The sequence below is a fragment of the Eriocheir sinensis genome, chromosome 11 (assembly GCF_024679095.1).
Source record: "Eriocheir sinensis breed Jianghai 21 chromosome 11, ASM2467909v1, whole genome shotgun sequence".
Classification (NCBI taxonomy): Eukaryota; Metazoa; Arthropoda; class Malacostraca; order Decapoda; family Varunidae; genus Eriocheir; species Eriocheir sinensis.
The window spans coordinates 6779045-6791618 of record NC_066519.1 but is presented as its reverse complement, the minus strand read 5'-3'; the positions used below and the strand labels follow the sequence as shown (position 1 = coordinate 6791618).

The following is a 12574-nucleotide window of genomic DNA, read 5'->3' as shown; positions in this document are numbered from 1 at the left end:
CTGTCTTAAAATACCGCAGACTAAGACAATATACTTATCAACCAGTAGATGGGCGTGCCTGGAGCCCGCCCGCGATGCCACGTGGTCCTCACGCCCACAATGGAGTCCTCCAAAACACACACGCCGCCTTCCAAACCACTCACAAGGTGCTCCTCCAGCAAACACGCCTCTCGTAACCTCCCAGGGCCGCCCCTGCCTGAAGCACACAGTCGAGGTGACTTGTGGATGCTTGCAGGGTTGGAAGAAGCACCACGTTGTAACACGTGGAGCGGAGAGGAGAGAAGGCACGTCCGCCAGCAGCGAGGTCACACCCAGGTAGAGGGCGCGGGTCAAGTGGCGACCCGCCACTCGCCCTCGCTTGCCCGGCGGTCTAGATGCCAGCACTCGCCACAACTGACATCTCTCGTTCTGGATTGCACCTAATCTAACGCCCTTACGGTTATGGGTTATTATTTATTGATACCCTAACACCATGCACTAAGTAATAATGGGGCATGCATCCCACAAATATTTCAGAATTGGCAACAATAGGCGATACTAAGTATTTGATAAGCTCCTCCCGGCTCTTGCTCTTGCTGTACAGGTGACCCGTTGGAGAGTAAGAAACGGAAATTTCCACTGGCTATTTCTTGGCATGAGGAATTCATGACAAACCCGTACTACCTTGAATCTCTTCACTTTGTTATATTATGAGCACTGGGTAGGAACGTTTGTGTAACACGCACGTTCTGAGAAGTGACCGGCTTTATCGCTAACCTTCGCACCAGGACAACATTTTACAGGGATGCCAAGCACCTTTCCCAGGCAACAGCTTACGTTGACCATTCGCACCGGCAGAGCTTGGCCCTAACCCGGAGACTTCCGGGTAGTTGCCATGGCTTTCTAGCAAGGGACTGCACCGACTTGAACAAACAAGTTTTATGCCAAAGCACGAAACAGGTCAAGACAGGCCGGCTGTCTAGCAAATCTCTGCACCAAGACATTTTATTTTACCGGGCAAGGGGAGGAGACCCATTCTGAGCGGTTTGAGATGCTCGCCCACGGCTTTATCGCTGCGCGACTATGGCGTCTGCCATCAGTAAAAGCAAAAGACACCTTAACCTACCTTTTCGATGAAAAAAAAACTCACCCGTATGATCAAATGAATATTTCCTGAGTGCCTCGGGACGTAAAATGCGAAACACGGAGTCTGATCCCCTTTTGACAGTCCAGGTCATGCCAAACACGGAGGGATGGTCGTGGAAGTTTTCTCCAACACCATTTAAGTTGACAATCACGGGGATCTATAGAATGAAAGGAAGAGGGCCTTAGTAAATATATTAAAATCTTAGGGAGAAACGGATAACAATAAATGAGTCGTCGGGAGGAAGAGGTGCGTCAGGCACCATGGCCTACTTTTGATTAAATTATGGATGAACCCCGAAAACAGTTACCGCTCCCAGAACAAACTTAAGATTTAGAATGAAGAACAAATCAACCCAGTTTTTTTTTTGTGTAACGAAAAAATATGACGTTTCCATTTTCATATTGCTCAATTCTTATGCATTTGGATAACAATCCTTTGAAATGTACTAAACAAAAAACAACAACAACAACAAAAAAAAACTATCACAAACCCTTTTTTTCCTCTAGAAATAAGATCTCATGAAACCGTAACACGAAAATTTTTATCCATGTATCTATTTTTATGATTTTTTATGATGAATTCCATTAAAAATTATAGTTACGCGAAAAAATTATAAAAAAAATGATTTTCACAATCAAATAATAGAAACGAATATTCCATATTCCCTGAAGATTGTCTTGATCACATTCTCTACATTTCTGCCCGGAATCGTGGTGAATCTGTTATCCGACTAACCAAAAACGCTATCATCAACATTGAGTGCCGCAACATAGATTTCTCTAATTTTTAAAGGGACATCTGAAACAGACCCAAAAACATTTCCTCCAATTTCATTTCTTCATCTTTCGCTCGTCTCCATAATCCTGACGGCAGCACCGCCTTCACATCTGTCTCTAAGGCTAAACTGTTCGCTTAAACTATCTGTAAACGCTCAACTTTGGACGATTCAGGGCAAATTCCTCCTGCTCATCCGCCTGCTGATTCCACTGTGCCTGTTATTAAGCTTTCTAGAAATGATGTTTTCTATGTCCACTCTGGCTTCATTCCTCAGATGGCTTATGAATCTAATGAAGTGCGTTCATTATCCTTAAAAACCGTGTTTCCGTGCCGAAACCATACCTGTGCCTAAAAAGGGTCACCGTGCCAATCCCCAAAACTACAGTCCTATAGCTTTACTTTACTGTCATTCTAAAGCTATTAGCAATCATTCTCTCTCTCTCTCTCTCTCTCTCTCTATATATATATATATACACACACATACATACATCTCTCTCTCTCTCTCTCTCTCTCTCTCTCTCTCTCTCTCTCTCTCTCTTTTATATATATATATATATATATATATATATATATATATATATATATATATATATATATATATATATATATATATATATATATTTTTTTTTCTTCTTGTTCTTTACCGCAGAGGAGTCAGTTCAAGGGCATAAAAAGGTAACAAATATTTTAAAAAGCCCGATACTCACTGTTCCTAAAAAGAGTTAGAAGAGTGGTCGAAAGATAGGTCAATTTCTGGAGGAGAAGTGTCCTGATACCTCCTCTTGAAAGAGTTCAAGTCATAAGCAGGAGGAAATACAGATGAAGGATGATTGTTCCAGAGTTTACCAGCGAGAGGCATGAAAGAATGAAGATGCTGGTTAACTCTTGCGTAAGGGATTTGAACAGTAAAGGGATGAGCTTGAGTAGAAAGTCGTGTGTGGCGAGGCCGCGGGAGGGGGGGAGGCATGCAGTTAGCAAGTTCGGAAGAGCAGTCAGCATGAAAATATCGATAGAAGATAGAGAGGCAACATGGCGGCGAAATTTAAGAGGTAAAAGACTATTAGTAAAAGGAGGAGAGCTGATGAGACGAAGAGCCTTAGACTCGACTCTGTCCAAGAGGGCTATGTGAATGGAGCCCCTCCACACGTGAGATGCATACTCCATACGAGGGCGGACAAGGCCCCTGTAAATGAATAGCAACTGTGCGGGGGAGAAGAACTGGCGGAGACGGTACAGAACGGCCAGCCTCGAGGAAGCTGATTTAGTAAGAGAAAATATATGAAGATTCCAGTTGAGATTTTGAGTTAAGAATAAATCGTGGATGTTTAGTGTTGAAGAAGGTGATAGCTGAGTGTTGTCAAAGAATAGGGGATAGTTGTTTGGAAGATTGTGTCGAGTGGATAGGTGGAGAAACTGTGTTTTTGAGGCATTGAAGAACACCAAGTTCTTCTTGCCCCAATCGGAAATAATATTAAGGCTAAGCGTCCTGCCGCCTCCAGCTTGAAATCATATAGTTCCTGTTGGGTGTGTCTTCTATTAAAAGAAGTTTGAATAATGCAGAGTAGAGTCATCGGCGTAAGAATGGATAGGACAGTTTGTTTTGGAAAGAAGATCATCAATAAACAACAGAAAGAAAGTGGGAGATAGGAGAGAACCCAGCGGAACACCACTATTAATAGGTTTAGGGGAAGAACAGTGACCGTCTACCACAGCAGAAATAGAATGGTCAGAGAGGAAACTGGAGATAAAGGTACAGAGAGAAGGATAGAAAGCGTAGGAGGGTAGTTTGGAAAGCAAAGATTTGTGCCAGACCCTATCAAAGGCTTTTGATATGTCCAGCGCAATAGCAAAGGTTTCACGTAAATGGCTAAGGGAGGATGACCAAGAATTAGTTAGGAAGGCAAGGAGATCAACAGTAGAACGCCCCTTGCAGAACCCATACTGGCGATCAGATAAAAGGTCAGAAGTGGAAAGGTGCTTTTGAATCTTCCGGTTAAGGATAGTTTCAAAAGTTTTAGATAGACAAGAAAGCAAAGCTATAGGCCGGTAGTTTTAGGGATTGGAATGGTCACCCTTCTTAGGCACAGGCTGTATGAAGACATAATTCCAGTAGGAAGGAAAGGTAGATGATGACAGGCAGAGGCGAAAGAGTTTGACCAGGCAGGGTGTCAGCACGGAACCACAGTTTTTAAGGACAATAGAAGGCACTCCATCAGGTCCATAAGCCTTCTGAGGATTGAGGCCATAGAGGACATAGAAAACATCACTCTTAAGAATCATAAAAACAGGCATAAAGGAGTCAGAGGGGGGATGACTAGGAGGAATATGCCCCAAATCGTTCAGAGCGGAGTTTTTAAAGATAGTTTGAGAGAAGAGTTCAGCCTTAGAGATAGATGAGACGGCGGTGTTGCCGTCAGGACAAAGGAAAGGAGGGAAGATGAAGAAGTGAAGTTGAGGAGATGTTTTTCCTCGATGCCAAAAGTCACGGGAAGAATTAGAAAAAGCAAGGTTTTGGCATTTTCTATCAATGAAGGAGTTTTTGGTAAGTCGGAGAATAGATTTGGGATTCCAGGCAGAAATGTAAAGATCATGGTTAGCGGGAGTTCGAAGGCTCTGGTACCTTTTTTGAGCTGCCTCTCTATCTTTGATAGCACGAGAACAAGCATGATTAAACCAAGGCTTTTTAGCATGAGGAGTAGAGAAAGTACTTGGAATGTATGCCTCCATTCCAGAGACAATCACCTCTGTGATGCGCTGTGCACACACAGAGGGGTCTCAATCTTGGAAGCAATAATCATTCCACGGGAAATCGGAAAAGTACATCCTCAGGTCGTCCGACCGAGCTGAAACGAAATGCCAGAAGCATCGCCTTTTCGGTGGGTCCAGAGGGTGTACAGGAGCGATAGGACATGATACTGAAATAAGGTTGTGATCGGAGGAGCCCAACGGAGAGAACAGTTTGACAAAGTAAGCAGAAGGGTTAGAGGTAAGGAAGAGGTCTCCAAGACGGTCGGGAATACGTGTAAGGTGTTGGACCAACTGCTCTAGATCATGGAGGAGAGCAAAATTGTAGGCTTGTTCACCAGGCTGGTCAGTGAAAGCGGATGAAGGCCAAAGCTGGCGGTGAACATTAAAATATCCCAAGATGGAGATTTCAGCGCAGGGAGAGTGGGTCAAGATGTGCTCCACTGTAGAGTTCAAGTAGTCAAAGAAATTTACATAGTTAGTAGAGTTAGGTGAGAAATGAACAGCACAGATGTATTGAGGAGTAGATAGACAATGAAGTCTTAGCCAGATGGTGGAAAATTCTGAAGAGTCAAGGGCGAGGAACGAGAGCAGTAATGTCGTTGCGCACGGTAGGCGCAATATATATATATATATATATATATATATATATATATATATATATATATATATATATATATATATATATATATATATATATATATATATATATATATATATATATATATATATATATATATATATATATATATATATATATATATATATATATATATATATATATATATATATATATATATATATATATATATATATATATATATATATATATATATATATATATATATATATATATATATATATATATATATATATATATATATATATATATATATATATATATATATATATATATATATATATATATATATATATATATATATATATGCCAAAAAATCGTCGCACACTTACAATACCGACGCTCTAACTCTTAGCATTTATTTTTTGTTGTCAAACATATGGGTTGTTACTATGGTAAACAAACCTCATCTGGCAACTGTTCGCTTCCGTGCCAACGTCAAATTGAAATAAATGATCAGTAGTTGTCACCTCGGCCTAGTGGTAGGGTGTAGGAGGTGATCCCGCGCCCGTTTCCTGCCCTTGATTACTTGCTTTCAGCTAGACGGCTGTCACTTTCTTTTTGAGCTGCGCAATGGGTCCAACCAAGCTCGAGATGACAGAGAAATGCTTGGTTGTGGTTTACATTGGTGAATGAATGTTCAAACGCGAAATAGGACGATAATTTGGCAGATCAGAGACAGCTTTATATATATATATATATATATATATATATATATATATATATATATATATATATATATATATATATATATGGAGAGACAGGAGGAAGATATGTCGGGAAGCGGTGGCTGAGTGGTTAGCATGCTGTTCCCGCGTTCGCAGCGTTTTGACGATGTGTGTTTGAATCTGCCGCTTCTATTTTGGATTTTTCAGTTACCGCTAAGTGGCAGCTACCATTATGCTTTGTGGAAGACCGTTTTTCTTGTCGGAATAAAGAGAAACTGTCCAAGTTAATAAATAATGAGCTCATGGGTAAATCATGAAGAAATAATCGAAGGCGCCACTATAAAAACTTGCTCTCGCCATAACTGACTTGTGCCGACACCTAACGGCCGTAGTATTTAATCTACCCCATCCTGTTACCCTTCCCGTCCCTTTCCCTTGGCTATAAACCGCAGTATTAAACGTCCCCGCGTGGTTGGGGTTGTTAATACTACATATTTCGAGAGAGATCGAACGGGGTGGAAAAAGTGTTGACTCCACGGGGTGAGAAGCAGGACGTCTTCAGCATCCTCTTCGTGTATTTCATAAATATATAGTGTTCTGTTTGTTATTACAGAAGGAAATATATTTAAAAGAATCAGAATATTTTTATAACAGATATTATATCGCAAACTTTGCTGAAATTAATATATATTATTTTTAGTTTGTAAAGACTGGTGTTTCCATTTGATTGTGAACATACAGCAGCACCGACTGGATGCTCCACCAGTACTAGCTCAGTGGAATATTTTGTTCATTATAGTAGAATTTTATGCCTGAGAAAAGTGATGTTGTGCAGGAGGTAAATCCTCCTCTAAACCTCACCTTATCTTCCTCACCGAAACACAGGTTCCTGGTGCTACTGACAGCAAACTCTTTTCTGTTCACCCCTACTATCTCTATTCTAAATATCAATCCAAAACTGGATGTTGCGCCTACGTGCGCAACGACATCACTTGCTCTCATGCCCACGGCCTTGACTCTTCAGAATTTTCCACCATCTGGCTAGGACTTCATTGTCATTCTATTACTAAATACATATGTGCTGTTTAACTCTCACTTAACCCTCCTAACTATGTAAAATTCTTTGACTACTTGAACTCTAAAGTGGAGCACATCTTGACCCACTCTCCCTTCCCTGAAATCTCCATCCTATAGGAGATTTCAATATTTACCACCAGCTTTGGCTTTCATCCTCTTTCACTGACCAACCTGGTGAACAAGCCTACACCTTTGCTCTCCTCAACGATCTAGAGCAGTTGGTTCAGCCCCTTCACGGATTCGAGACCGTCTTGGAGACCGGCCCAACATACTAGACCTCTTCCTTACCTCTAATCCTTCTACTTACTCTGTCAAACTGTTCTCTCCGTTGGGCTCCTCCGATCACAACCTTATTTCTGTATTCTGTCCTTTCGCTCCTATGCATTCTCTGGACCCACCGAAGAGGCAATGCTTCTAGCATTTTGCTTCAGCTCGGTGGGACGATCTGAGAATGTAGTTTTCCGATTTCCCGTGGGATGATTACTGCTTCCAGAAATGAGAACCCTCAGTGCCCAGCGCATTACAGAGGTGATTGTCTCTGGAATAGAGGCACACATTCCACGTACTTTTTACTCCTCATGCTAAAAAACCTTGGTTTAATCACGCTTGTTCTCGTTCTATCAAAGATAGAGAGGCAGCTCACAAAAGCTACCAGAGCCTTCGCACTCCTGCTAACCATGATCGTGCCAAATCTATTATTCGACTTACCAAAACCTCTTTCATTAATAGAAAATGGCACCTATCCAAAAACATCTCCTTCAATTTCACTTCTTCATCTTTCCCTCCTCTCCTTAATCCTGACGGCCATCTCATCTATCTCTAAGGCTGAACTCTTATCTCAAACGTTCTGTAGCAATTCCACTCTGGACGATTCTGGGCATATACCTCCTACACATCCCGCCTCTGACTCCTCTGTGCCTGTTATTAAGATTTTTAAGAACGATGTTTTCTATGCCCTCTCTGGCCTCAACTCTCAGAAGACTTATGGACTTGATGGAAGGCCTCCTATTGTTCTTAAAAACTGTGCTTCCGTGGTCAAACTCTTTCGTCTCTGTTTATCAACATCTACCTTTCCTTCCCTGGAAGTACGCCTTCATACAGCCTGTGCCCAAGAAGAGTGCCCGTTCCAACCCCTCAAACTACCGCCCAACGCTCTGCGCAAAAATATAAGTTGCAGAAGCGTTAGATATTCTTATTGATGCGAAAATCCATTGTGCCTCTGTAATTTCTCCCATGGCGAGTCACTATGGCATTAAGTGTCATCGTACATCAGCCTCGACACACAGCTGTATCAACCACCATGGATCAAGTGTTGCCATTTATCTGTCAATTATTTTTTTCATGTTTAAATGTCCCGTGCCTTGCACTGTTTGCTGCTTACACGTCCGTGTTGTTGTAGACAGAGTGTTTTATTCCAAGCACACAATGTCAAGGAAGCAGACCACCAAAGAAGATGTTAGAGCAATCATTGCTCTTTTTAACATGGGCCACACCATGAAATAAATATCAATGGAAACAGGTGTTTGCCTCGATAGTGTTCAACGCCCCACCAAGCAGTACCGCGACATGGGCCGCCGATCCCTACCCGTCGCCAAACCTAAGACTCGAAGACACAAAATTATAACACCAAGAACCGGGAACGTTGTCAAGAGACAAGTTGACATCGAGCCCTCAGCCACAGCAAAGGAAGTCAAGAAAATCAACAGCGACTTGCTATAGCACGCATCATTAAGGACAGTGCAGCGCTGTACCCACGACGATGTCGGATGCCACAGATTTCGTTATCGTAGGAAACGAGGCCTGACGCAAAGACAGAACAAAATGAGTGTCGATTTTTGCAAGAAATATAAACATTGGGAGCCAGAGAAGCGGCAACATGTTCTGTGGAGCGACAAGGCAATGTTCACAGTGACAGGCAATGGGGGAGGTAGTGTGAACCCCCGCCCGGGCAGTGATGCCCTGCTGCCATAGTACATTGTCCCGGCTTTAAAACACCCTCCAGCCATCATGGTGTGGGCTTACTTTTTTTTCATGGAGTAGGAGAATTGGTGGTGCTCCCTAAAGGTGTGAGGATGAATAAAAGCAGCTACCTGGAACTTCTGTGTGACTTTCTGCCCAGTTCATTTGAAAAATGCGCGGCAGATTTCTCTCTTAACTGACTCTTGGTCATCCTCTCTTAGCCGTTTCGGTGAAACTTTCTCAACTGCACTAGACATATCGATAGAGTCTGGCACAAGTCGTTGCTATCTAAACTGACCTCTTTCGGATTATACCCTTCTCTCTGTTCATTTACCTCCAGTTTCCTTTCCGGTTGTTCTATCTCTGCTGCGGTAGACGGTCTTCTGTTCTTTCCCTTAACCTCTCAACAGTGGTGTTCCACAGGGCTCTGTTATATCACCCACTCTCTTCCTGTTATTCATCAATGATCTTCTTTCTATAACAAACTGTCCTATCCACTTATACGCTAGCGATTCCACTCTGTGGGGGGAGGGCTCCACTCACACAGCTCTTCTGGTCAGAGTGGAGTCTAAGGCTCTTCGTCTTATCAGGTCTCCTCCTCTTCCTGACAGCCTTCTACCTCTCAAATTCCGCCGCCATGTTGCATCCCTTTCTATCTGTCGATATTCTCATTCTGACTGCTCTTCTGAACTTGTTAACAGCATGCCTCCCCCCCTCCCGCGGCTCCGCTGCACACGACTGTCTTCTCATGCTCACCCCTATACTGTTCACCCCCCCCCCCCCTCCCATTCTTTCATCCCCTTCTCTGGTAAACTCTGGAACAGTCTTACTTCGTCTGTATTTCCTCCTGCCAAGAAGTGTATCAATACACATCTCCATCCGAAATTGACCTCTCCTTTGGCCACTCTTTACTTATCACTATATGAGAGCAACAGTTAGAGGGCTTTTTTTTTACTTATTTATGTTGCCCTTGAGTTGCTCTCTGTGCTGTAAAAAAAAAAAGTAATGTTAAAAAGTTTATTGACATATGTCCTTGAAGTATCTCACACATGCACAACTATTTAGTAACTGAAACATCAGATCCCTTACCCATAATTAGAGGAAATGGGGTGTGCTGTATGCCTTTGATTAAGCTATTATGAAGGATAAACAACATTGGTGAGAATACTACTACACTTTGTTCTATGAAGTTTCATATTGTACAACAAGTATTTTTTTTTTCCTGGATTCCTTCATAATTGTCCCCGAAAATGGCAGAAAACGGCTGATTGATGACTAAATATATTATTTTTATGGCAACACTTAACATATATCATAAAAAAGGCCACTAACATTTAAGGCAAAAAATACCATAAATGACACGACATGGCAAACTCAGTGTGGCTGCCCGCGTGTGTGTGATGAGTCATGGATACCAACTTATCTCATAAGTTAACTTATCCGTATACTTGTTATTTACCAGTAGTTCAACAACGCTATTTTTTTTCATAATGTGTATGAATACAATGTTTTGTGAAAAATGCATTATTTATCTCCTTTTCCGTAATTATTGGTTTGAAAGTGCTGCCAACATTATTATGACGTGCAGATTGGTCTTGGTCTGGCCCGCATATCTCCCCCGGGGACGGGAAGGGGACGGGGCGGCATATACCTACCCCATACCCGCGTATGGGGATGGGGACGGAAAGGGAAAGGGGAAGACATACTACGGCCGTAAGCCCCTAAAAAAATCATACCAGCGGTGAAAAGGGAAAATGAAGAAACTAATGGAGGGTTGGAAAAATTCAACGACAGTATCATAAAAACAGGGAGAGAAGCGTGTGGTGAAACAAAAGGAATTAGTAGAAAGGAAAGAGAGACATGGTGGTGGAATGGAATAGTGCAGCAGACCATCAAGGAAAATAAGGAGGCTTACAAGAAATGACAGAAAGTATTTAAAGAAAATAAGAAAAAGTCAAGGAAAGGTTTAGCGAAGGCAAATAAGAAAGCAACAGAAGAGTGGGTGAGGGAGAGAGAAGGGAGACAATAAAAAAAAAATGAGACGTTTAAAATTGCGAAAAAAATGAAAAGAGACAGAGCAGATGTAGTTGGGGCAAAGTTTGTAAAAGATAAAGGAGGGAACATCATGGTGGAGAAAGAAAAGATATTGGAAAGATGGAGTAAATATTTCAGCGAACTGTTAAATGAAACTGAAAACGTAGAAGGCCCACAAGAAAAAAAATACAAAAGAGGAAGTAAAAGAATCACTTAAGGAAATGAAAAATGGTATATATAGAGCAGCAGGAACTTCAGTGCTTCAAGGATTTAATAAAAGCAGCAGGAAAGCAAGGAGTGTTAAACGATGTATTATAAAAGGAAGATATACCATAAGACTGGAAAGGAAGCTACATACCCATTTTTTTTTTTTAAATGGAAAGGAGACACTTTGAAATGTGGTAACTATAGAGGGATAAAGTTACTGGAGCATGGCATGAAGGTATATGAAAAATTCCTGGAGAAGAGGCTGAGAAGGATAATAAGAATCGATAAATGTCAGTTGGGCTTTTGTCCTCGAAAATAAACAACTGAAGCAATATATACTATGATAGGGCTTCAGGAGGCTGGAGTAGGTAGGAAGACACCTACCGAACGGGAGCAAGCCACTCCCGGTGAGGTATATATGGGAGGTGAGAAGGGAGCTGAAGCCCTCCAAAGACCCATCCCATGACCTCACTAACCGTTTCCCTATTGTCTCACCAACACCGGAGAATAGTTCAGAATGCTCTCTAAAGACAGATCCTCTCTCTATCAACACCACACTACATTCACACAACATATACACCTTTTCCCAAAATTCAAATTTCAAAATGGCTCAAATAAGCAATGCCTCGGAGTCCCTGCCTGGTGGGGGCACAATTCCCCAGGAGGACTCCTTCTGGCTGCCGACTTGAGAGGTGTCTTGATAACTCCTCGAACCTCTTTCTTATCAATTTCTGCAACATTCCCGTTCTTCGTTCTAATTTTCATTCTGTGGAACACCATCTCTCCTCCTCTAAACCTCACCTTCTCTTCCACACCGAAACACAGGACTCTGAAGCTACTGACAGTAATCTCTACTCTGTTCCCTCCTACTATCTCTATCCTGAATTTCAATCCAAAGCTGGATGTTGCGCCAAAGTGCGCAACGACATCACTTGCTCTAGTGCCCACGACCTTGACTCTTCAAAATTTTCCACCATCTGGCTAAGACTTCATTGTCATTCTATTACTAAATACCTCTGCTGTTTATCTCTCACCTAACTCTACTAAGTATGTAAAATTCTTTGACTACTTGAGCTCTTGACCCACTCTCCCTTCGCTGAAATCTCCATCTTATTAAGTAGTAGTGTAAGTTAAGGGTAGTAATTTCCTCTTATTTATCTCTTTACTGTAAAATTTCCATATCCCTTTCTTCCTTAAAGGTACATGGTTCTCTTCTAACTATTTCCTGCCGGCACGTTGCCGGAGGGAGAGGTGGGTGGGAGGAGCCTTCATCTTTTCTGTCCTCTCCTACCACACGTAGATTACTAGTAGTAGCGATAGTAAACAGACACCCTCGCCATA

General features: G+C 42.0%; 1 protein-coding gene across 1 annotated transcript in view; it reads right to left on the bottom strand.

Annotated features, from left to right (window-relative positions):
* LOC126996804 (glucose dehydrogenase [FAD, quinone]-like) overlaps nt 1-12574 on the bottom strand; it is a 161504-nt gene that overhangs the window by 37778 nt on the left and 111152 nt on the right. Inside the window, exon 9 of the mRNA XM_050857666.1 lies at nt 1130-1283. Coding sequence (XP_050713623.1) covers nt 1130-1283 — 154 coding nt within the window. The remainder of the gene's footprint in view (nt 1-1129; nt 1284-12574) is intronic.